Source organism: Ammodytes marinus (genome assembly GCF_949987685.1).
Source record: "Ammodytes marinus genome assembly, chromosome: 6".
NCBI classification, from domain to species: Eukaryota; Metazoa; Chordata; class Actinopteri; order Uranoscopiformes; family Ammodytidae; genus Ammodytes; species Ammodytes marinus.
This window is the reverse complement of record NC_137235.1, coordinates 6,748,222-6,772,602: the sequence shown is the minus strand read 5'-3', so window position 1 is coordinate 6,772,602 and position 24,381 is coordinate 6,748,222. Positions and strand designations below refer to the sequence as shown.

General features: G+C 40.9%; 2 protein-coding genes across 2 annotated transcripts in view; one reads left to right on the top strand and one right to left on the bottom strand.

Moving 5' to 3' along the window:
• tmem192 (transmembrane protein 192) overlaps positions 1–6,882 on the top strand; it is a 9,942-nt gene extending 3,060 nt beyond the window's left edge. The window contains exons 5-6 of the mRNA XM_080030026.1: positions 4,775–4,880; positions 6,191–6,882. Coding sequence (XP_079886152.1) covers positions 4,775–4,880; positions 6,191–6,305 — 221 coding nt within the window. The 3' untranslated portion in view covers positions 6,306–6,882. The remainder of the gene's footprint in view (positions 1–4,774; positions 4,881–6,190) is intronic.
• A 767-nt stretch (positions 6,883–7,649) lies between these two features.
• On the bottom strand, positions 7,650–10,672 carry apela (apelin receptor early endogenous ligand). The gene is made up of 3 exons (XM_080030034.1): positions 10,546–10,672; positions 8,638–8,727; positions 7,650–8,098 (listed from the first exon to the last, which is right to left on the bottom strand). Exons 1-2 carry the CDS (start codon positions 10,625–10,627, stop codon positions 8,639–8,641), a joined length of 171 nt encoding a protein of 56 aa, XP_079886160.1. The 5' UTR covers positions 10,628–10,672; the 3' UTR covers positions 7,650–8,098; position 8,638.
• Positions 10,673–24,381: the final 13,709 nt, after the last annotated feature.

Here is a 24,381-nt window from a genome sequence, read left to right as displayed (position 1 = left end):
TCGATTCCGTAAAAATTTACTCTAGCTTTGTTTTAATGACCTAAAGCTGCAAAAAGAAAAACTTCCCTCTGGAATTAAATAGTTTGGAAATTTGTCAGATATATTTTAAAGTTTAAAGTTTGGATTGAATGGAAAAGGTCTACTAAAATGTTAATTTAATGTTTCAAACAGACAGATGTATGACTAAATAAGTTGGAACTTATCTTGTGATTAGACTGCCACAAATATAAAACAGTGATACACTGGAAGTTTCTTACTTCATATTTATTTATTATGATCAACCAATTTCACAGTTTTCACAGAATGTTTTTAGGATTTTGACTCAACTTTATGTCTTGTTTCTCTTCTGCATTGTGGCCTATAACAACTTATTAACTTATAATTGATTAATGTTACTGTCAGTTTACTTATTATTCAATCTCACAACTACAACATTTTGTTGCTGTAAACATCCCTACAACAGCAAAGTTACATTTTGTAGAGACATTCACAAGATGAATCACAATGACATTGGTTATCCTCTTACTTTTCATCTAATATAACGCCAGAATCTGGTAAAAAATTTAAATTTCCCCAAACCTTGGTTTATGACCAAATGCCTGCTAAATGAATGACATTCGCACGCATTTATGTAATGGTATTTCATAACAAAATTGTTTTTATACAAAGTAAAAATCATGACCTTTGGATCCATTTGTAAATATGGGAAATCCTAAGAGGAATTCCATGTGAAAATCCCACTGGAATCTCAGTTGTCTGTTTGTTCTCCATCACATTCGGCTACATGGTAACGGAAGGGCAGGAGGTCAATCTTCAGATTAAATTCTAAAGCTGTGCTAAGTGTCATACCCCAGAACTTTACAAGTGCCACCTACTTTGAAACAAAGTCAAGTACCAATAGTATATCATATTTGTGCTTATTTTATTATTTTATTGAGACATAGTATTTGGTGTTAGTTTGGGTTTCATTTGGTGTAGTTTAAAAGTGTTAAATAGAGGATTTAGAATTAAACAGTGTAATTTGGCAATAATTACAAAGCATTTTTAATAATACCCAGGCCCACACTCGTATCAATATTTCAGAAGTCAGTCCGTGACTATTTATTTTAAACGTGGACATATTTGTTAGTTGTAAATAGTATAAAAAGCCATGACTAGGATGACAGACAATAAAGCATACATATTCAGATATTCCCCAGAATGTTATTTTTAAGTCCAGTACACTCGCCTTCCTCTCAGTGTGTAAAGGAAAACCAATATAAAGATGCAGTATCAGAGGATATTGATATTGAAGAATCTGTAATGAAAGGAAATCTATATATATATAAGGGGTGTGTTTGGCAGCTGAGGGGCACAGATTGGGGCTCCAGATACCAGAGAGGCAAGGAGTGAAGATAAGACGCATTAGGATTTAGCCTAGCCAAAGGGTAGCCCTCGGACCGCTACACCCAAACACACACACACGCATACACACATTGTCCCTGTGTTTACAGTTAGGGTGATCTAGTGTGTGGTTGGGGGTTCTGTGTTCGCCTGGCACATTCCTACTCAGATCAGTGCGGTCAGGCACAACGCAAACCTAGCGACGCCTCGCAGCACCAACCTTATTCTAAAGCACAAGCATGCACATGCACACACACGCGCGCGCACACACACACACACACACACACACACACACACACACACACACTCACACTCCGACTGATGCAGAGTCAAGGTGCCATCAGTGAGTTCTTGAGAAGGAAAGAAAAATCAGTATATGAGGAGACAGAGAAGGAGAGATATAAAGCCTGCAGCTATGAAGTCCATAGAGGAAGGCCTCGTTCAACTTCTCTTTGAAGTGCATGCTGACTCTGTGTGTGTGTGTGTGTGTGTGTGTGTGTGTGTGTGTGTGTGAGAGTGTGTCTTTGAGGTTTGCTGTATGTTTCTGCCTCTCTCATTTTAACATGAATACCCTCTCCTCTATAGACCTCTATGCACATCAAAGCCACATCTTGGCCTTCAAAGGCTTAACTTATATACATCTCTCTCCTCTCTCTCCTGGTCTCCTACATCTTAGCACTGGAGGGCAGAGGGCTAACGCACACACACACACACACACACACGCGCACTCACACACACACGGATACAGAAACAGATACCTACACTACATCCCTGTCACACTTAAACTGCAATGCAATGCACTTTACTGTACTGTATGACTGACAACGTCCATTTGAAAAAGACCATATTTTAAATCGCAAATACCTAGCTGTAATTTTTCACAGCTCCCATAGTAAATATTTTATATAAATAATAAATTGAAACATATGCAAAACATCCACTGTGTACAATGTGATCACCATGAAAATTGTTATTTTGTAACTTTGTTAGTGACGATAACTGATAACATTTCATCACCGTGGCTCAGGTGGTTAAGCGGGTTGGCCAATGATCCAAGGGTTGGTGGTTCGATCCCCGCTCTGCCACCTGTGTCATGGTTGTTGTGTCCTTGGGCAAGACACTTCACCCACCTTGCCTCGTGTGAATGTGTATGACTGCTGTATGTTTGAGGTGGTGGTCGGAGGGGCCGTAGGCGCTGAATGGCAGCCACGCTTCCGTCAGTCTGCCCCAGGGCAGCTGTGGCTACTATCGTAGTTTACCACCACCAGTATGACTGTGTGTGAATGAATGGAACCTGGAACCCTGTAAAGCGTCTTTGAGGGCCTTGAAAAGCGCTATATAAATCCAATCCATTATTATTATGAGTATTAAAAATCTTTAATTCATCCATATCACTTTACCAGACCCTAGATATATCCCTAATAGATTTGGGTCATTGTGATTTACAATACTATTGTGTAAATTATTTATTATTTTTTTCATTCGGACAATTTGCTCTGCTTGGAAAAACCTACCTTTTTAAGTGTGCTAAGGTAAATCCAGTAATCCTGTTTTATAGTTATTATAGAAAAACTCATATTTGAGGCGTGCCAAACCTGCACATAAACCACGTCCAGATCAGGATGAGAATAATGTATATTTTTAGCATCAAAAGCGTCTCAAATTTTGAAGCGTTCATTAACGGACACTTAAACATGGTCTTCTTTGTTGCCTATTTATAAACATTTCCTTGTCTGCGTGACCGCCCGGTTTCTCCTTGAAAAAAAAGGATTTCTTTACACCTTTTCCCACATCTACAACGGCACGTGACACACTTTCATGAGCAGGAAGTTATTGTTTCAGTAGACTGTAGACATGCATACTAATTCAAACTCCTGTGTTGCAACTAAAAGATGATCACACCGCTCTCTCTCCTCCTTCGTCTTGTGTCACCTCACGGTTGCCAAGATGAGATCCATTTCCTTCAGTGTCTTTGATTTTGTGATTCTAGGCCGTTCATAGCTGTGAGCCCTTGGTGTGGTACCATTAGCTGTTAGCACCTCTGCAGCCTCGCTATTATCACGTGGAAATGTGCACTGCTTCTTCTTAATGGGTGATAGAGGCTCAGACCAGTCGTAGTAGACCCGGTCTGAGCACTGTGTCTGTCCAGAGCGTGTGAGTGTGTGAGAGTCTCTAACAAGCATGTGTGAAATGTGTCACGTCCATCCATCAGTCCTGGTCTCTCTCCCTCTGTCTTTTTCTTGTCCCATGCTGTAATACTCAGTGTAAGACGTCATGCATATCTTTTATTTATTATTATTCTTCCGGACAATTACACACAACAATACACAATTTTCTCTTTGCATATTCATACATATTACTTTGTGTTATCGTCCAAAGGGTGGCAGGAGAAGCCAAAGGCTTATCAGGTCCCGCCCCCACTGCCATAAGATTCAGATACACAGATATCTTCATCACCCTTTGCATTAGTTCAGGGAATTTATAAGTTTCCTACAATGTATGCTGGTGGTGTAGTGGTTAGAGCGGTTTGACTAGAAAAGCACTATATAAGTACAGTCCAACTATTCTGCTTCGACATTTCTGAGGCATTCCTCATCATTTCTCTGCCTCTCTAGAATGTCTCTCTACGTCACACTTACCTGCTTACTTTTCTGTATTTACACACACACACACACACACACACACACACACACACACACACACACACACACACACACACACACACACACACACACACACACACACACACACACACAGATTTAGGGCCTCATTATGCAGGAATGTGCAGTATTTCTTTAGATTGTCTGTGAGTGTGGATGCTGAGATGCTGCGCTGTAGCAAAGTAAAGATAGCTCTCTTTAGAACCTCCCTGACAATTTCCTCCGGCTAATGACACTGGAGTCTTATCAATCCTCGGCCAGCTTCTCCCTGTCTGCCCTTCCTCATACACACTTGCCCCAGGAACCCCACACACACCTCGCAGCCTTATCTCGATGCAAACAGCACCAACATCTACCGTACTTCTGACCCGAGCTCCTCTTCTAGCTACTGGATGCTTAACACAACCACACCTTGCTGCTAACCCCTCCTCCTGAGTAAAGGTGTATGTTTAGGGTGAGAGAATTAGAGGTTTGAGTGCAGGATATGGCTGCCCATAAGGCCTAAGTGCAGGATATAACAGCCCGTGTGTGTTTAGGAGAGGGAGAGGAATGGAAAACAGTAAAAAGAACAAATGTGTGCCGTTTCTCACCCGAGTGATTCGTGTTTGTAGGGACAGCTCTCACTGCCCGGTAACGTCCGTGTGTCTTATTTTATGTGCAACAGACAACACACAACACTGGTTTGATGATGATGTCATGAGAAAAACAAAAATCTTGTTTGTGTTTTTTAGTGAAAGTGATGCAGTTCAACAGGGAGCGAGCTGCGCCAGACGTGAGCCATGAAGAGCATACGCACAACTTTAGTGTCACGAGCCTGCCGACCGAGACGGGCTTCAGGTACACAGCTGTCACACATAATGTTTAGTGCTTCCTTTAAACAGGAACAATGCTCTGTAAAAGTTCAGACATTTTTACGTGTCGGTCTCATGTTTGTATAAGGCTCCCAGCTGCATGTTTTTACTGCAGGCTGAATTAAATGGTTTCTCATCGACTCAAAGGCTCCAGCAGCACAAAGTTCAAGTACCTAAGAGAAATAATAAATGAGGGCCGCAGTCTGAGTTAAATACTCTGAACGGGTACATTTGTAAGTAAAGTCAAGGATTTCCTTCTCTAACTTTTTTTTTATTATTATTTTTTATTTATTTAATGATATTACCAACTGAGCTAAAGGCGCCCCCCTCTAACTTTTTATTAATGCAGGTATTGCATACTAGCTTTTTGCTTAAATATAATTTGTTACATGTTATAACGGTAAGTTGTCCACATAGAGTGACCTAGACTGGTTAGAAAAGTTATTCATTAGCTTTAGTATAGTATTTATTAACCCTTAATTACAAGTCAGGTATGTAAACTAAAGCAATATTTAAGTATTTATTAGCATTCAACCTGGATTAATAAATCAGGTGATGTTAAACTTGATGCTAATAAATCATTTTCAAACTAATATACTGTAGGTCACACTGTTAATAGCATCTAACGTTAAACATACCAACTTCTGACCTGGGAGTACGTGAACACGCAGAGACGGAAGAACAAATTCCCAACTCGGACCAGAGCACTACTAAGCATAAGTCTTTCTATAGGATCTGAAGACTAAATTATAGAATACCACCTGCTTTAACCTTAAACAAACCGATGAGGCCAGTAGTGTTACAGATTATTACACTCAACAAAAATATAAACGCAACACTTTTGTTTTTGATCCCATTTTTCATGAGATGGACTTAAAGATCTAAAATTCATTCCAGATACACAATTGTACCATTTCTCTCAAACATTGTTCACAAATCTGTCTAAATGTGTGATAGTGAGCACTTCTGCTTTGCTGAGATAATCCATCCCACCTCACAGGTGTGCCACATCAAGATGCTGATCTGACATCATGATTAGTGCACAGGTGTGCCTTAGACTGTCCACAATAAAAGGCCACTCTGTACACAAGTGTTGCGTTTATATTTTTGTTGAGTGTATGTCAGAATCAAATCATAAAGCCTTTTTTGTCATTGCATAGGATACAACAAATTGGTTTTTGACATTCAAGTGATGCATTCCGACATAGGAACATAAAAACACAAGAGATAGGACATTCAGTAAAGATAAAATGGATGCAATAAAGGTATTTACAGGTGCTGTTTTTTGTGTCCCAGGGAGGGCTCCAATCTGGAGGAGGTGGTGGAGAAGCAGGCCGACCTCATAGAGTACCTGAAGCAGCACAACACCCTGCTGAGCAAACGGCTTCTCAACCTCACTGCTCAGCACTGACCCTCATTCCGCCCTCCTCATCCTTCTTACTGAGAACCAGCCGCCAAGGAGCCGGGCCCGACTATTTTAACTCCCCTCTCTCTTTAACACAAAGCCCAGGGGATCAGTGTGTTTGAAAGTGAGGACTGACGCTAGAAGAAAACACTGGATAAAAAAAAAAGACTTAAAGAGTAAGGTAACCCCTGTGCACACAAGCACCTGAGCACACAAAGACTTTGAGACGGGCAAAGCGAGGCATCATCCTCACCTGAGATGGACAGATAACGCAGGATGAGTTGAACTGTAAGTGGAGGTCAGTTAAAGAAGAGTCACGGGTCACTGATCAGAGGTGAAGGGTTTTTATCACTGTGTTACGACTTCCCCCAGTGATCTGTGTATGCTGCCGCTTGTGCTACCACGAGAGAAACACAATACAAGAGGCAAAACTGTTTCAGAGATCATCTGCACTAAGGAGGGGAGGGGTTCTTCTCACCTATCGGGGTCAAACAATGGAAAGAGATAAAGTAACACTGTTAAAATGTCCTCTTTTTTATGTCTGAATGTGTGCGTAAATGATGTATTTGTTTAGTATTTTGTTTGTTCGACTTCAATCATAGAGTTTGTGTATCTGTAAGCAGATTACAATAAATCTTAATATACTCTCATTTTGTACAATTGAATTTATGTTTCAGTTTAAGAGCGACAGTCGACACAACGCCTCAATGAAACCCAAGTAAGTGACTGGTGTTTATGTTTGCGACAAGCGTTTACTTTGTATGATGTAATGTAAGAGCTGAAAAGAAAGATCCCCAAACAATAGAAACTCCTAGTGTCAACATTAGCCCGGTGTGAATGTCCCCTTTCCCGCCTCGCCCTTCTCTGTGTTCAAATTTCGACGGTCACGGGAATCCACGTTAGCGAAATATGGAGGTCTTCATTTGAACCCGGGTTTGGTGTTTTACTCCCCCATTGTGATTTCTTTATGCTCTGGTGTCCGTAACTCAGCAGGGGAGCGCCGCATTTACGACTCTTTTCACATTTTCTTCTCCTGGGAGCCCGGAGTTATCTTAAGTTACTGCAGGTATCAGGAGCCCCATTTGACCTGGGGGGGCTTTTTTTATATACAGATACGGACTTGTGTCCTTACTAAAAGTATCCCACATTTAAATGTATCCTGGCCTAAAAACCTGGAGATATGAAAACCATCAATTATCCTCACACCCTTTAGACCTGTTTAATTTTAACACATACACATAATCCCATCAAGTAACAACCAAACAACTACATTGATACATCTTTTTTTATTAAAAAGTTTTAAACATAATTCAATAAACATTTGAAGTGCATACATGCATTATAAACACTGTGTGGGAATGCTATGTGGATGCTGTACATCTTAGCTGCAGTCACTGAGATGTTTCCAGCTCTTTGGTCCGTAGCTTTTAAGTCAGGCATGGAATGTAGCTGCAGCTCCTTTTCCACTTGTTTTCATTTTTTGGTTAAATACGGAAATATGAGTTTTTCAGAATGAGGATGGAAGGGGCTGACAATGGGACATAGCCAGATCTGTGGCCGACGGGATTACATGGTTTATATATATACATATATATTCTTTGTTGGGAATGACAGTTTCTTGGAGCTATTTTGCAGCCAATCATACATGAAAGTCTTTGGATGGCATTTCAATGACGTCCCATAGCTTGTCAGTCTTATGTCTTGGTACTGGGAGCCATCCATGGTGATTGGGCCACACGCTGCAGTTGCTTCATATTCACAATTCTCTCCTTGGCTCAACCTAATTCTTGTGCTTCAACCTGAAATGAAAAAAGAAAAACATAATTTAGTGAGTTTCTAAAAGCGGATTAGGACCAAAACATCTTATGCAACTGTGCGTGTACCGGAGTCCCAATTAAAGCTGAAAAACACCCCTTGTACCAAAGCCTTTCTCTTCATCGTTAGTAAGATTTATGCCTGAGACTTTCCCCCACCTCGCTGCACTCCTGTTCTGCGTGAATACACACTTCTGCCTCTAATCACACACACCTTCTTAATTGCCACCTGCCGACTCTTCTGGCCTGGTTTTCTTCCATGTTATCACCAGGCTTGGCTCATAACCTCTTTTTTAACACAGAAACCCATGTATGGGGGCGCCCTTAGCTCAGTTGGTAGGGCGTCCCCCCCAGGCCGGGCCCAGCAGACCCGGGATCGATTCCCGCCCGCGGTCGTTCTCGGCATGTCACTCCCCTCTCTGCCCCATTTCGCCTCTGTCTCTGCACTATCAATAAAGCATAAAAATGCCCAAAAAAATATCTTTAAAAAAAAAAAAACATGTATGAGTGCACACACGTCTCACCTCAGGGGAAGGGGACTCTGGAGTGGAGTGGCATACAGCGTCTGTATTGGCAGCGGTGTCTGTGGTATCTTCTCCTCATCTTTGGGAATTCTGAAAGGAAAACATCATGTTAATATGTGGAAGAAAGACACTGGATGAGCATTTCTAGCCTACAGAATAAATATTTGAACCTATTTTAGACTGTTATCATGAATGAACCGCTTATCAATGTAGTTTTAAACGTAAAAGTCATTTTTAAAGGGTAGATTTATGTCTGCAAGTGGACCCCTGCGTTTCACCTGACAGGCCTAATTGATCCCAAATGGAGTTCAACTCAACCTGAAGCTTTTAAAACCAAATGAGGTGAAACAACTGTTCCTCCATCCCCCATTTTCTGAGTAGATTTTGAAACTATCAAACCGTAACTTGAAGGCCTACTCTGTTGACCATAGAATAGCCTGCTTTCATTGCATTTTATTGTTTTTTGGACGAATTTTCCAACAGCAGGGTGACCCCCTTCTAATAAACTGGGACACACCGGCCCAACACATGATTATTTTTAAACGTCCCTAATAAATCCACTTTGACTCCCGCGGTTCACAGACTGCCAGGCAAGCCCAGGAAGAGATAAAGTGCCAGATGACTTTATGACTCCCTCTACCTCCTCCCCCCTCTCTGAAAGAAACTGCTCCCCACGCCTGAAGGCAGCCTTCTTTACACTTGGCACTGCTACTCCATGTCATGTTAATAAAGCTCGGGTATTTGCATGGCGTTTTAACACCATGATTAACAAAAGCGCGCCGGAGTGCCTTCCAGCCCGGGACAAAGGGCCTCACTGGGGGTCGCCGTGCAATCCCCGGCGGCGCTGCGCTCCCTCCCTCTTTATCCCTCCATCCATCCTCTCCTCTCCATCGCCGCATCAACCTTATCACGACCGCAAGCTCAAATTAAATCTAGTATTTATTTAACAACCGCTATTTGCTAGAAAAACTGCATGGACATGTGCAAAAAAGGTACACCTGTTACAAACAGCATGATACCTATACTTTTCCCGTCAGCAACACTAAAACCAGTCTGTCTCTAGACAGGTGCATAAGAAGAGTTGAAATTACAAGCATTAATGTTTAACCCAAAACACACCACGCTTTTTTTTAGTTGGTGCTGCATTCAAGCCATGTTGGCAAAATGGAACAAACCTCTTTAAGCGCAGGGAAATAACCCCCAATTCTATTAATCTTGCCATACCTGACTCAATTAAATTACCCGTACACTAGTAATTCCATTCAGTATTATATTTGTAAAAATAAAAAAAATATATGTTATAATGTAATAAAACGGCATTGTTTGCGAAATTGTTTTACCAAGTAAGGATTTGATTTAATTTAGATACAACGGCAGCTTTAGTTAGTTTCTGATCTCTTTTCCACCGGTTGCTACCACTTTTTCGTGGTTCTTTTTCTTTTAACAGGAGGCTCGTGGTAAAAAAAATAATCCCACTGTTGAGTTTTCCTATTTACGCCGAACTCATGAATGTACCATCATAATTTGGTAACGATTCGTAGGCTAAATTAGCTAACGTCCCGCCGTGAGCTTTTATCAACTAGGAAGACTAAAACAGAGAATAATATAAACAATTGTCATATTTTATTTGAGTCTGTAGGTAGGTTAACTTTTATATTTTTGCCACAGACTGTTGTTTTAGCTAGGTGTATTTTAACAATGTCAATGTCGAGAGTTTAGCTAATTAATGTAGCAAGAAACGTTGTTGCTATGGTAACCCGCAGTTTAATTTATGAGTTTAACCCAGGCTACATAGCACAGTGATTTGAACCCGCCATTTAAAAACGGTAAGCCTAATTTCAACTGTTCTGTCCAGGTTAATAACGGACACCTGCCGGGAGACGGTAAAGATTTTTGGAGGATGCTCACCTGGTCTGAAGGAAGGTGCAGGTGCTACAACAGCGGCGAGCAGCAGGAGCAGCAGCAGGTAGAGCAGGTTGAAGATCCTCATGGCGGGACAGATGCGTTCGATGTTCCGACGAGCTTTAGATAATGATCATTTATCCCCCACACCAAAAAAAAAAGTCTGAGTCCTCCGAGTTGATGATGCTCTCTTCTTTCTCCTCCTTTTGTTTCAGAACAGAAGAGCCCACCACGGGAGAATCCAGGGAACACTGAAGCACCAGCTTTTTCTCAGGATAATCAGTAGGTCCCCCTGAAGAATGTTTGTGTGTGTCCTCCTCTGTTTGCAGTGTCCAGAGAGAGTGTGATTGTCTCTGTGTCTGAGAGCAAAGTGACAAAGGTGCCTTTCCCCCCACCTTCTTTATACGGCCTTTTTTTTAGAGGGAGGGGTGTGTGTATGTATGAGGGGGTGTAGCTCACAGAAGCCCCCACCTCAACCCCCTCACACACACACACACACACACACACACACACACACACACACACACACACACACACACACACACACACACACACACACACACACACACACACACACACACACACACACACTTCAGCATTGCACATATTGACCCCACATGTAGAGGGTAATTCAAGTGACAGGAAGCCCCCTCCACTAACCCTCCGAATGCCCCTTTAACACACACTCTCCTGCAGGTTGCATTTTGTGTGTATGTGTGTGCGTGCTTGCGCCAGTATGAGTCAGTGAAATCTTGAGAGTGAGTGAAGGCTATGCTTGATTTATCACTCACAGCACCCGAGAAGAAAGATTCAAGAAGCTGTAGTTGAAAGAAGCAGGTTTAGTGTTACCAGATCTCGAGAAACAAGGACACAGGCCTATAAAAACAAGCCCAAAAGAAGTCCAATATAAGCTCACCAATAATATAATTTAACCGCAGAAAAAAAAATATTAATTTAAAGAAACAAATAAAAGCCATCCTTCCACTGTCTCACACATAATGAACAGGCCCAAGAAAACAAAAGCATATGTCAGTTAAGTTACCAGATCCTGCAACAGAACAAACAAGCAATGCATTTAAACAACATATCAAAACCAGCTGTTTAGATAGCTCGCCCAAACTTTACGTATTTAATGATTGAGCTGCAAGCCCAAATAAAGCTACTGCACGTTACTGACATGCCCAAAAAACCGCAACCCACTACATCCAATATTTTTAAGTGACTCTACCAAAAAACAAGCCCAAAGTTGCTTATAAAAAGTGTACTTGTCAACACTGGTTGAAAGTAGCAGGTTGCTTGCAGACTGAGAGCAGAGCTGGATGATCCCTCCTCCCTCAGTTGTCCCCAAATTGTCCCCTACCCCCGCACAGAGGAAGACACACACATCTGGGGCTTGTGGGTGCCGGGTGGGGATGGTTGTGGGGTGGGGGGTATTTGCACCGAGCATTTCAGGGGGGGTGGTCCAATCTGGTGATACACTGACTGGACTAAAGATACTCAAAGAAGTCTGACTGTGTGTCTGGGATGGATGCCGTCTACTGTCTGTCTCTGTCTGTCTTCACGAATGTCTCTCTGTGGGATCTAGGGTGTGTGTTTGTCGGCGTGTAGTTCTGTGGATAAAACTGTACTTTTTGGGGGGACTATTCAACCGTTCCAAAATTTTGATTTTTTATAATTAAATTAGTAAACTTTCACTCTTTTAGCATCTTCTAATCATCAAACATCTTGTATCAAACTTAAAAATGTTGGTGGAGCCGAACAAAATCTGTATAGTAAACTGTCAAATACTGAAAGGGTGTTAAAGGCTTGATCAAATTCACCATCTCTATTGTTAATCACCAATCGATCGTTTTTAGTACAGGCCAAAATATGATGGAATCAGAGTCAAAATGTCTCTAGTATCGGCCGGTAAGCTGGCATCAAATACTGTATCTTGTTTACTTATATTCTGTTGAGGGAGTTCTTTTAAATCAAAATGTTGCCAATGTTAGACTTTTTTGTTCAGACAAAGTTGGTGCACAGGTGCGTTCAACAGTTAGGAAATGTGGTCACATTTATTTTTATTTTATTTTATTTTTTTAAGATATTTTTTTGGCATTTTTATGCTTTTATTGACAGTGCAGAGAGACAGAGGTGAAATGGGGCAGAGAGGGGAGTGACATGCAGAGAACGACCGCGGGTGGGAATCGAACCCGGGTCTGCTGCTGGGCCCGGCCCGGGAGGGGGACGCCTTACCAACTGAGCTAAAGGCGCCCCCTGTGGTCACATTTCTTAAATTTTTATTAAAATTTTTTGAGAAATGTTGGTACAAAAGCTCTACCATTGTATCTGCACTAGTATCAAAATATCCGTACAACAATACCCAGCCCTGCGTGTCATGTATAGCTCTGCTGTCAGCTGGTGGTATTCTCTGGGGGATTCCTCCTGCAGCAGGTAACACAGGTCTTTGGCAGTGGCTCTGTGGTTGTCCGTCCGTGGCTCTTGCCAAAGTGCAGGGACTCATTAGCGTGTCTGCTTGCGGCCGTCTCTGTGGACTGAGGGGCACTTTACACGGTGAAAACGTGAGTTTTCCCGTTTTTGGTTTTAAAAAAAAAAACCCGTTCAGACACAATTTATCTGACATCTTCACCCGTACACAAAGTTTTCAGAGGAAACGGGCCGAAATCGCTGAAGTAGCAGCCATGCCAAGCCAATAATCAGCGGTGACACAGCCTAGTAGATAGCTCTTCCGGTACAATTTGATGCATAAAACCTTACTGTAACCGAAAATTAATGCCACTAACGTTCATAAAGCGGTTGGTGTAAGCTTGGGGTTACAAATATTGTAAAAGACAAGCTTATTTCACCGCATTGAACTCGGAAAAACAGCAGACTTGCTGATAGTGAAGGGGCTTCGTGGGCGGATACCTTCCTGTTAGGCGTACTTCAGAATAAAAGTCAACTCACGTGTGTCCAGCGAAATGCTATGAATGTTTAGCCAGTGAAATGCTTTTACTGTGAAGCCTTAATGCTCCTTTTGTTGAACAGTAGCCTAACTTAACCGCTGCACGCTGATAGTGTTTTTTTAATGTAGAGAGAGCCGTGTCCCTGGCATATAGAAGTGACACGTTTATTTAGCTAGAAAAACAGGCAGAGCACAACTCTTTCCCTATTTGCTTGTAGGAGCGATTGGTGGCACGATAACAAATTCATCAGCAACAGCACAACGTCCATGAGCACAATGAATACAGCTCGGTGATCCGCCATTGTTGTTGTTGTTTTCCAACTGGCGCACATGTACCTACAAAGACGGCGCATGCCTATTTATATCCAAACGCAATGCGCATGTGTGAGGGTGGAGCCGTGACGTCAGCGTTATCAGGGGAAATGGTTTCGGTGTTCACAGGAAACCAAAACCGTTAAGTTTTCCAAAAAATCCTCCCTCGGAGGTGATCTCAAAAATCTGCGGTTCATGCCTGCGTTTGCGTTTGCGTTTGCGTTTGCTGTTTTCCTGTAAATGATATAGTGCAACCGCAGAAATTTTTCTGCGTATGCACCGTTTTGCGTGGCCGTGTAAAGTGCCCCTGAGTCGCTCCATTCAGCGACCCAGCTAATGAATTAACACATTAAGATGAAATGTCGGCCATTACATGTGAATGAGGATTAGAGAAGCAGCAGGACACTAATGGACCGGGGGCTCCAAACAGTCACAGAGACTTTGAACAAGCATCTGCACCGTCAGCTCCCTTTGGCCCTCAAAAACTAGACAAAAGAGGCCAAAAAGGACTGTCTCAGTTTGTGGAGTTTTTTTTCTTCTTCTTTTTTTGCAGTGTGGGTATGTGTCATTGTCATTATGTCTTTGGAAATGTTGCCTTTATTGTTTTATGGTGTTTGCAAAAATGTCGCCTGAAATGACAGAGATTCCTCATGGATTTGGTAAACGTACAAACACATACCGTCGCTTACGAACACATTGATCCTACCGCAAACACTCGGCCGAGGTATGTAGTTTGTTTCTGTGGCAAGCTGCACTTTGCATATCAGCTGCCATTGTCTTTTAAAAAACTTTTATTTTACCCTATTTGAATATGCTAATTTGGCTTCAATTGTCATTCAGAGCCACCTGGTATACCGCATCCAACTGCTGCTCTAGTTTCTCTCCATATCTCTCCCTCTCCCCATTTTTTTCTTTATCTGCCCCTTTAAAACAGCAGCGAGGGAATCGTACCGAAATCTCCCCACCAGGTTTTCTGTGTGACTGAGTCGAGCGTGTTGTAATATTTGCTCTCCCTGGGGATTATACGTCTTTACAGGGATTACCCAGCCTGCTCAAACACTCCCCTACGAGAGAGGCACACACACACACAGCCCCACACACACACACACACAAAAACACACACAGAGGGCAACCTCCTGTTACACTGCGTCAGCACCTTGGCAGGTTGCACTGCATAGCTGGACCTCGCTCCCCTGCTAAAGGTTATTATTTGGTGCGTGATAATTAGCTAAATTAACCTCGGTATTCTTCTGGTATGGACCAGAATGTACCCCCCTAATTGGTTTACCCTATGAAATAATTGCCCGTTGCAATTTTCCATGTGTTGTTTTGTCCAATAAACCGAGGAAAATCTCTGGCAAAGCAGGAACCTGTGTCGTTAAATAACTTAAATGGTTGAACAGCTGTAGACCTTTGGATTCATTTTCTGCTGATTGATAAACTATTTATTGATTAATAATGTCATGCTCACTTCTTCAGTGCCAACTGAAATGTGTCCGTAACACTGCATATTGTATCCCAAAGTACTGAAAGCTGGCATCGAACATCTGCTCAGATTCATGTTATACTTTGCATATTCTTTGATGAGATAGTTCTGGAATTTGGTCAGTGTTCGACAATCTTACACAATTCTAATAGATAACAAGGAACTATGAAATGTTCATGAAACAATTACATTTTTCTTCTGATGATTATAAATGACCTGTAACAGCAAAATAGACCATCAGTAAAAACAACGCTATTGTTATATAGTTATTATTAATGCCTTTGCACAGGTCCGAATCCCCGCAAACGTGGAAGAAACAGTTTAGTAGTAAATGTGATCTTTATGACCGCAGAGGAAGCTTCAACCTCTCCTCCCCTCCTGTCTTCTTCCTCTCCGCATCATCTCCTGACCGACAGATAAACAACTTCCTCTGATAGAAACTCATTAAGAGGAACAGAGCCTCATAAAAAGACAGTACATTACTGCATTTACACAGAACAATGGACAACTAGTTATACAGATAGGTCACAGGTTAGAGAGAATAAAAACTGGAGTATCATAGTCAGGTTTAGCTCATCCTTGAGATGCCACAGCAACTTCAGTGCTGTCCAATACATCAATCGGCCATAGGTGTTCAGTTTGATCATAATTCACATTAAATATAATGACATCTTATGTCTCTGGTTATGTTTTACCTTTGTTTGAAGCAGAAATATTCGAATTTCATATTGTTCATTTTTACATCACTGTGATGAAGTTACTTTATTCATCAGGTATTCTTCCCTTGATTAACCAAAAGCAAACCTATACTGTACGTATATGCATACAGCCTTAAGAGTTTCATTATTGATTTTCCGTGGATTTGTTTTAATGTTTGCTTAATGCTTATACACTGAGCAGGTGGTCCGTCTAACACTTTTGCCAATTTTAGACTATTCAATTCAGTGTAAGGTAAGCTCGATTGAGGTACTAAAATTGAAAAGTAATTTCTATATGTAGGATATCTGTAGTAGTATTCAGTTGACAAAATAAGTAATGTGAAATGTTTGTGAGCACATTGGTCATCGAAACTAACTGAAGCGCTTGTGAGAGCTACACAAGTTAGGCCACAGTTTCCCTTTAATAAACTCAATCCGAGGTGGATACAGCAAGTGCCGTGATGTCTGAATTTTCCGGGGTGTAGTCCAGTGTCTGGGTGTGTTTGTGTGTGTGTGCGTTCACGAGTGTTGATTGTGATCTGATGGGTCAGTTTGTTGTCCATCGTTACACTGATAGTGGGCCTGTTTATCATGTCATAAGGTCGTCAGTGTTAATGAGGACTGTCCGCAGCCAGCCATAGCTTAATGACTATTAAGGCCCCTTATCTCCCAATTGCCCAATACAGACCCCAATGGATGCATAGACCCACGAGCATCAGTGAACACCCCAATACACACACAATACAGTTTGGATCATCAGGACACATAACACAACACAAATGAACCTCTTTAAAGCAAAGAGATAAAATCTCACGATGGTGTATTAACTTTCAACGTTGTGGCGCGCCTCCTCCCCTCCGCGTCGGCAACAAGACGGCCGACTGTGGAGGAGTGACGGAGGGCTCACGGGTCAGGGGGCAAACTCAACAGGGAGCAGCCTCTAACCCCCCCGGGATGTCACCCCAATAGGGCTTCAGGGGGCAAAAGTCACTTGGTTTGTTAAATCCTCACCCAGACACAGCGGCTTTCTCTGGACACACAAACCCAGCGTCCGTGCCCCGCGGTCAGAAGTTCAGTATTGTTTTTTTGTGGTTTGATGCAGAGAAAAGCATGAAGTTTCTGTTTAATTTGTGCCATTGTTCTATGTCATTGGACCTTTCAGGGCACTGTTAACATGAACAAGTTAGGAAATCTCTAGAAGTTACTCACTAGAAGTTATCTCAACAACACAATAGAATAAATTGCCCCAAATGTTTTCCTAAAAAACGAATGGCTTCTAGAAAAAGTCTACTTTTTGACCTTTTTTGACACATCTGTCCTGTTTTGCACCGTAACATATTTCAACAATCAAATGGTTTTATTTATTTTCAAGAGACAAGGTTAAATATTGGCCATTTGTCAGCAAGAGGCAGGATTTTTATCGGCCTCACAGGAAGCTCACTGCCCAAGCAGTATAATTCATGGGGAAGGATTTTCTTGTTGCCAAAACCAGGTGCTCAGTAATGGTTGTAAAATCTCTTGACCAGAAAATCACAGCTGAAAGTGAGAACAGAGCAGATCAGTGTAGCTTTTTTTTTTTTTATAACTTACACTTTGACACTGATCAGTCTGTGAGGGCATCACAAATGTACCCAAATCACCATAAAATAAAGACCTTGCAAAGTACAAATGTAATATTTTGTTGTACATACATTACTGTTGCTGCTCTACAAAATTGGCTCTACAGCAGAACATTTCAATTCCACATTAACGTCTCAGTTTCTGACCCTAACATCTTCAATTATTTAGTGATAGCTGGCTCGAATGGATTCATGCTATAATACATAAGTCATTAAACAGTGTCCTTTTCCAAGTTGTATTTGTTACAGACTAGTTTTGAGGTAGACTTCATCATTTATTTGGGGCTTTCAGTTCATTTTGAGTTCGTAGTATACAGAAAGTGAGAAGCCTCCAGCAGATCCAGGAAAGAGCTTCTTGGACTTTTACTTCATGGTTTCTTCCTGGCCTGCTTGGTGATCACTCTCTGCTTTCTGTAAACTGTTCGTGAAGTCTTTTCTCCGTATATTCCGTCTTCTGAAAGAGAGCATCGGACGCACAGTATGCAGTGTAAGGAAAGCTAACTATTTTTTTGTGTGTTTGTGTGTGTGTGTGTGTGTGTGTGTGTGTGTGTGTGTGCGTGTGTGTGTGTGAGACAGCAGACGGAGACTCTGTACCTGTGCGTGCTGCGTCTGGTTTGATGCAGACTGAAGCCAGGGTGAAGAGCGAGACGATGAAGAAGGCAACGACGATGAAGGTCAGCTCAAAGCCAGAGAACGGCAGTTCCATCTACACACCTACCCAACACAAGGCACGTCATTATTATTTAACATAGTCACAATAAGATACATGACACAAGACTGACAATAAAGGAAATCATCTTCTATATAAAAAAAGACCTTCAAGAGACACAGTAAGAAACTGGAATACATGTATTACGCGTAGCCTGATATTCAGACTGAATCTTCCTTTTCTCTTCACTTCATCCATTTACTATTTGAACCACTAAGGAGAAGTGGGCAGGAATATAAAGGAACGTTGTGGATACAATTAGGACTTGACTTGTCTTGGACTCACTACAGATGTATCTGTCAGCTTTTAAGCCAATGTTTCACAACCTGTACTTGGAAAGTTAGTATTTTTATTGCAATACTGTTGACACCTGTTTTATATACTATCTATGGTTGACACACAACTGGAGAAGCAGTAGCCTTTTGACTCCACCAGGGGGCCTTGTCACTTTGTTAATTACAGGCATACTGTGACATCAGTCATTTATTGTTTTATGATGAATAATGCTGTCTTTGTAGTGCTTGTCAACAGTTAACTGTGTTATTTTCCACAAATATACTAATGAAGAAGATTTTTTTCTTGCTTAATGGTTTATTTTATAGAAGATTTTTCAATTTATGATTTTTTCTAATAATCTATCCAGTTCACTTGACCAGCAGTATCGAATGCAATTTTGGGTATCACAAATTTAAATTAAGATACACTAGAACATGATATTTTGAGTGACTTGGTATAATTCAATGGGGCTTTTTCATAAATACAACAGTCAGGGTTAAAATCCCCCAAAAAAGGTAAAGACTTTTAGTGGAACTGAGAATATTTTACTTCAGTGAATTGATTCTTCCTCTTAAGCAGAGTTCCTTGATCCTGCTTGCTGCTGTAGATCTGTTCATTTACACAAGCTAGCTCCACCCTCTGATCCCTGCCACGGATGATTCAGACGTGTCATTACTGCAGCATTGTATGAGAGTCACTCTAATGCGGCGAGCGCACCTTTTGTTTCCGACCTATAGCTGTAGCTTTCTAAGACGGATAACTTACAACACGTTTAACGAAAGAAAAAGTCTGTGACAAGGTTTTTAGACTTACCAGTGGATGAATCTCTGTAGCTAGTTCCAGATGTGAAGATCAGAATAAAAGTGACTTCTGTGTATCTTCACACACACTCACACCCAAAGAGAAAAGAAAGCCGGAGTGTGATACAGTCTCGGAAGGAGGCGTTTGTTAATTGACTTTACAATGCACCAGCTGAGCCACTCCTTTGTGCCTCATCCTGGAAACACAACACTGGATCCTATAACAAAGTGCACACACACACACACACACACACACACACACACACACACACACACACACACACACACACACACCTTCAGAGGGCAGAATTTAGACTTTGCGCTGGTTACTGATAACACGCACAAACACACACTCACGGCTGACGTGTCCTCATTGGGGCCTGAACAGACCACCGCTACCCTCTGAAGTTTTTCAGTCATGAAACCTCGTCCGCGGTCAGACGATCAGCTCCACGCGCTGTGGTTGACTGTTTTTCTCTGATGGATAGGAAATAAGAAAAAGTGGTCACGTACTTAGGTTTTCTAACTTCATGGCCAAGATTTTGTCACAGTGAAAGAAAGAAGAAAATGACTGATTAAGTTTATTAGCGTTGTTTAGTGTCTCATGGGATAAAAACCTCAGATTTATTTTGAATTAATCAGGTGTAAAATAAGATTGTGTATATAATGTTAGACATCAGAATTATCTTTACACACACTCAGCCATTTGCATTTGCTGAAATAAATGCGACAGTTGGTGAAAAGTTGCCAAGAGGACTTTTGTGTTGAGAATAAAAAAAAAATTTGTATTACGTCCATCATTTTATTTAACACATGACTTTTTTATACATCATTTAAATGATGAGGATGAGGTCTATTCATGGCTATTGTAGAGGTTGTGAATACACCTCCACATATGCACGCACGGTATTTTGTATGTGTAGTTTACACACCAAATAAACTGACAGGAAAGAAATAAACAAGAACATTAGACACATGAAAACTATTTGTGGTTAAGATAAAAAGGAAATCTGGATTAATTATAAGAACAGAAAAATAATTACAAAAACATTATTTTACTGGGCCAACAAATTGTTTTAGCGATACAGAAAGAAACCCATACTAATATATTTTTTGTGTTGCACTTTTCAAGCTAGAGCACAAATGGCTTTGTGGAAGAATTTGAAATGAAGTGCGCTAACAAAATACTGGGCACAGTTAAGATATAAAAGAAACAGTTATACACAGGAAGAAATGAATAACATGTTAAAGAAAACATTCTGACCAAACCTATAACAAATATATAAGTATCGCTAATAAATGAAAAAAATAAAGATTAAACAAGTACCATTAAGCAACAAGAAATCTTCATATCTTATTCTGATTTGAGAAACAAGCCACTACTTGAAATTTAAATGAACTCCACTACCATTTTAGAGGCTGTAGTTTGCAGTGCCATAACAACAGATAATACAGGATGTTTTTATTGTTTTGCACATACTCAGTATATTTTATAAACTCAGTCAGTATCCCTTCCTAAATCTAATAAAATGCAACTGCCTGCAAGCTTCAATGTAAGTTACATTATACAGAGAGGTGTCCCTAAAATCATATCCACCACGGATTTAACTATTAACTCCCGAAATGATCATCAAGTTGAATCAACATCTCTCTGAAACATTGTCAACACAAATGTAATATTATAATCTTAGTGAAGGCAGAATTTAGTCCAGAGCTGTTGCATTAGTTTCAGCTAGGTTTCCAATAAACTGGCAGTGTTTGGTATTATCAGAAAATATTCAGTTTTTGCAGTTATGTAATCAACAAAACTACAAACTATTGATTTAAAAAAGTGCAATATTAATATTACTTCTCTGACAAAAAGAAATAACATAATCAGTTTCAGCAGAGTTAACATTTATCACAGATCCCTAATGAATTCACCATCATGACCTTTAAATAAGGTTATTACCTCCATGAAGGTAGGATTACGGTAATTGCCGCACTGTTTAGTTAAACTTCTAGATTTATCTAAAAAAAACCTGGAAACTTTTTATCCTTTCATATTATAGTATACACCTTTATGAAAGTGACAATTATGTAATACAAAATGAATTAATACTATCACAGCAATGTGTAAAAAACAGATATGATTTTAATCGTTCAGTTGTTTATGGGTGTGAGAAGAAATTGTCTGTGAAGTGACTGAATGGACCCGGTTAGACATTATTGTGTTGTGTGTGTTTGCAGTCGTACCGTCGGAGCGTGCACCGGCCTCACTGAGCATCCCAGTGAGTGTGAAGAGGCCGAAAACCAGCAGAGAGAACAGGATCGTCAACACCTCCAGCTCACTAAATGGAGATGCCATCTAAACCCGCTGCCACACCTGCGGAAGTCTCACCTGTTAAGTCACACAGGTAACATCACCTTGCGTCAAACACTCTTATCAGAACTACCGTATTTTCCGCACTATAAGCCGCACTGGACTATAAGCCGCAGGTGTTATAATGTTTAATTACCATATGTAAGAGTTTGTGCACAGAGGGGATTGTCGGGAAAGAGATGGCTGCTTGAGGAAGCTTCCATTTATTAACATTTCAACAAACAAGTTGCATATATGCATAACGTATTCAAGTGTTACCATTTAGTGCAATAGTAGCTACTAGGGATGGGCACGAGTGTTTTCGCTACTCGTGTGATCGCTTGCATTCCTCGAGGATCAATCGATTCCTCGTTAAACTTTTTTCTATTTTTAGAACGCAACGCATCTATCTGCAGAATAACGGTTCACCGCAATAAAGCGCTCAATGCTTATTGTCAAACAGTCACAGTTGCCATATGATATTAAGGATTTTTTTCCACAAGTTTAAAACACATTTTCCTCACTGAAAGTAATTAAATAGACGGGCCACAATTTAAACCGATCAATGGGGAGAAAAAAAGAGAAAAAAAGCATGGGCTGTAGACCTAGTTGTAACAAAAATGTAAAATACCATTTAAAATAAGAAGGGCAGCAAATAATATAAAATTATTGTCCTACAATTTAAATACATATAAATAACTCACCAAAGCAGATAGTTGTATATCCAACCGCGTAATGCTCACTTCGTGTCCGTGAATAATTACCGCAACTAATTCCTCATTAACGGAACGTTACACTGGTCGGTTTTTGAATCTTATCCCCATATTCCCTATTGAAGGCTTCTTAACTGTTGTTGGCTCGGCGCGAATGTGCCTGAAGTAAGCCTTCCTTCTTCTTTACTTTCTTTCCAAGCTCACCTGGAGTCTACTCATTACTAACTGAGAGTAACAGGTGTCATCTCCCCTTTTTATAAACGTAACTTTATCATCTGCTTTGAAATAATTGGACAGTTACATATATTCCTGAAAATGTTCTGGAGAAGAAAGGAGAGACCGTGTTCAGCTCTGCGGTGCTGTGGAGAACACAGGCTGTGCTGCGGTGGCACTGAGGTGGCAGTTATTTGCAGTTGATGTTTGACACAACGCTCAGTTTATTGCCCTTGCATCAAAATATTTAATTTTGTTAAACTCTATTTTATCCGTTTTGTGCCGTTTTGTACACGTATATAACATTTTAAAATAGGGGCGGGCCGCCGGCCTAAAGGCTACAAAAAAAAAGATTTTCCTCATCCACCAATCGAGTTCATTTGAAACGAGGAGTACTCGAGTACTCGATTACTAACACCCATCCCTAGTAGCTACAGAACATATACTGTGCTGTGTAATAACAGGGTCGAAAAATGGGGGAAAAGTTGCAGTTGATAGTCCGAAAATTACGGTAGGCTTAAACACTTACCCAGGTTAAGGTTACTGGATCATTTCAGTGGTTACCATTACACTGCAGCTTCGTGATACACACAGACACACAATCCCTCTCTCTCACTCTCACTCTCTCATTCTCTCTACCCTTTTCTCTCTCTCTCTTTGTACCACACTTGTGAGACCTGTGAAGAGCTAACTAACACATCCCCCTCTCAAGTTCAAGTGAGATCATATTAACTCTAATTATTCATGGGCCCTGTGTGTGTGTGTGTGTGTGTGTGTGTGTGTGTGTGTGTGTGTCATTCATTCATTTTCCTTTATTTATTCTCGAAAGATCAATTGAGGGTTACCCTCTTTTACAATGACGTCGAGACAGATACACAATATACAATGAGAATACACAACAAGCTTACAAAGAGACAACAACAATTAAAACATTCAGATCAATTGAATAAAACAGAACAATAGCCTAATTAAAACAATTAAAACAGTTACACGTGGAGTGGGGCTGATTCAAAATAATAACTTTAAATTGGTTAACAGTTATGAGTGTATTTATTTTAATTTGATGTTGTAGGCTGTTCCAGGAGTCAGGGGCACTGTGGCTAAAAGCAGTTTTACCAAGGTCAGACACACAGGTGTGTGTGTGTGTGTGTGTGTGTGTGTGTGTGTGTGTGTGTGTGTGTGTGTGTGTGTGTGTGTGTGTGTGTGTGTGTGTGTGTGTGTGTGTGTGTGTGTGTGTGTGTGTGTGTGTGTGTGTGTGTGTGTGAGAGCGAGTGAGTGAGTGAGTGGTTCAACCAGTAGAAACACCCCATGTAAAAAGCATTCATCATATCTTAATTTTAATATTCATGGTTGCACTCTGGAGGGTGGGCGTTTATGAAGCCCTGAAACTGAAACTCTTTTGTGGAGGATAGCGTTTGAGCGGTTGGAGGCTACAAAGAAGTGTTCTGACTTCCCCATTTCCAATGCTATGAAATGGTATTTGCCACCATGCTTGTGTGCATGTGTGAAAAGGATGTCGGTGGTCACACATTTCTGGGGAACTTTATCTCTGACCACAGTTTGATCGCAGCATTGCGCAGTGAAAACAGGCTGTTGCTGCTGCGGTTGCTGCTGCTGCTGCTGCTTAAAACCAGTAAAGGTTCGTCCTGCTACAGAATCAGAAAATAAAGACATGTAAGACCCCATAATGGAATTTAAATTTAGTTAGAACTAGGAGTGTGCGGAGACGTC

What these genes read in the sequence shown, in the direction of transcription:
- apela (XM_080030034.1), bottom strand. Translation starts at nt 10,627, where the DNA reads ATGAGGATCTTCAACCTGCTCTACCTGCTGCTGCTCCTGCTGCTCGCC. An exon ending in TGCACCTTCCTTCAGACCAG is followed by an intron (nt 8,728 to 10,545) that starts GTGAGCATCCTC and finishes TTTTCCTTTCAG; the next exon opens with AATTCCCAAAGATGAGGAGA.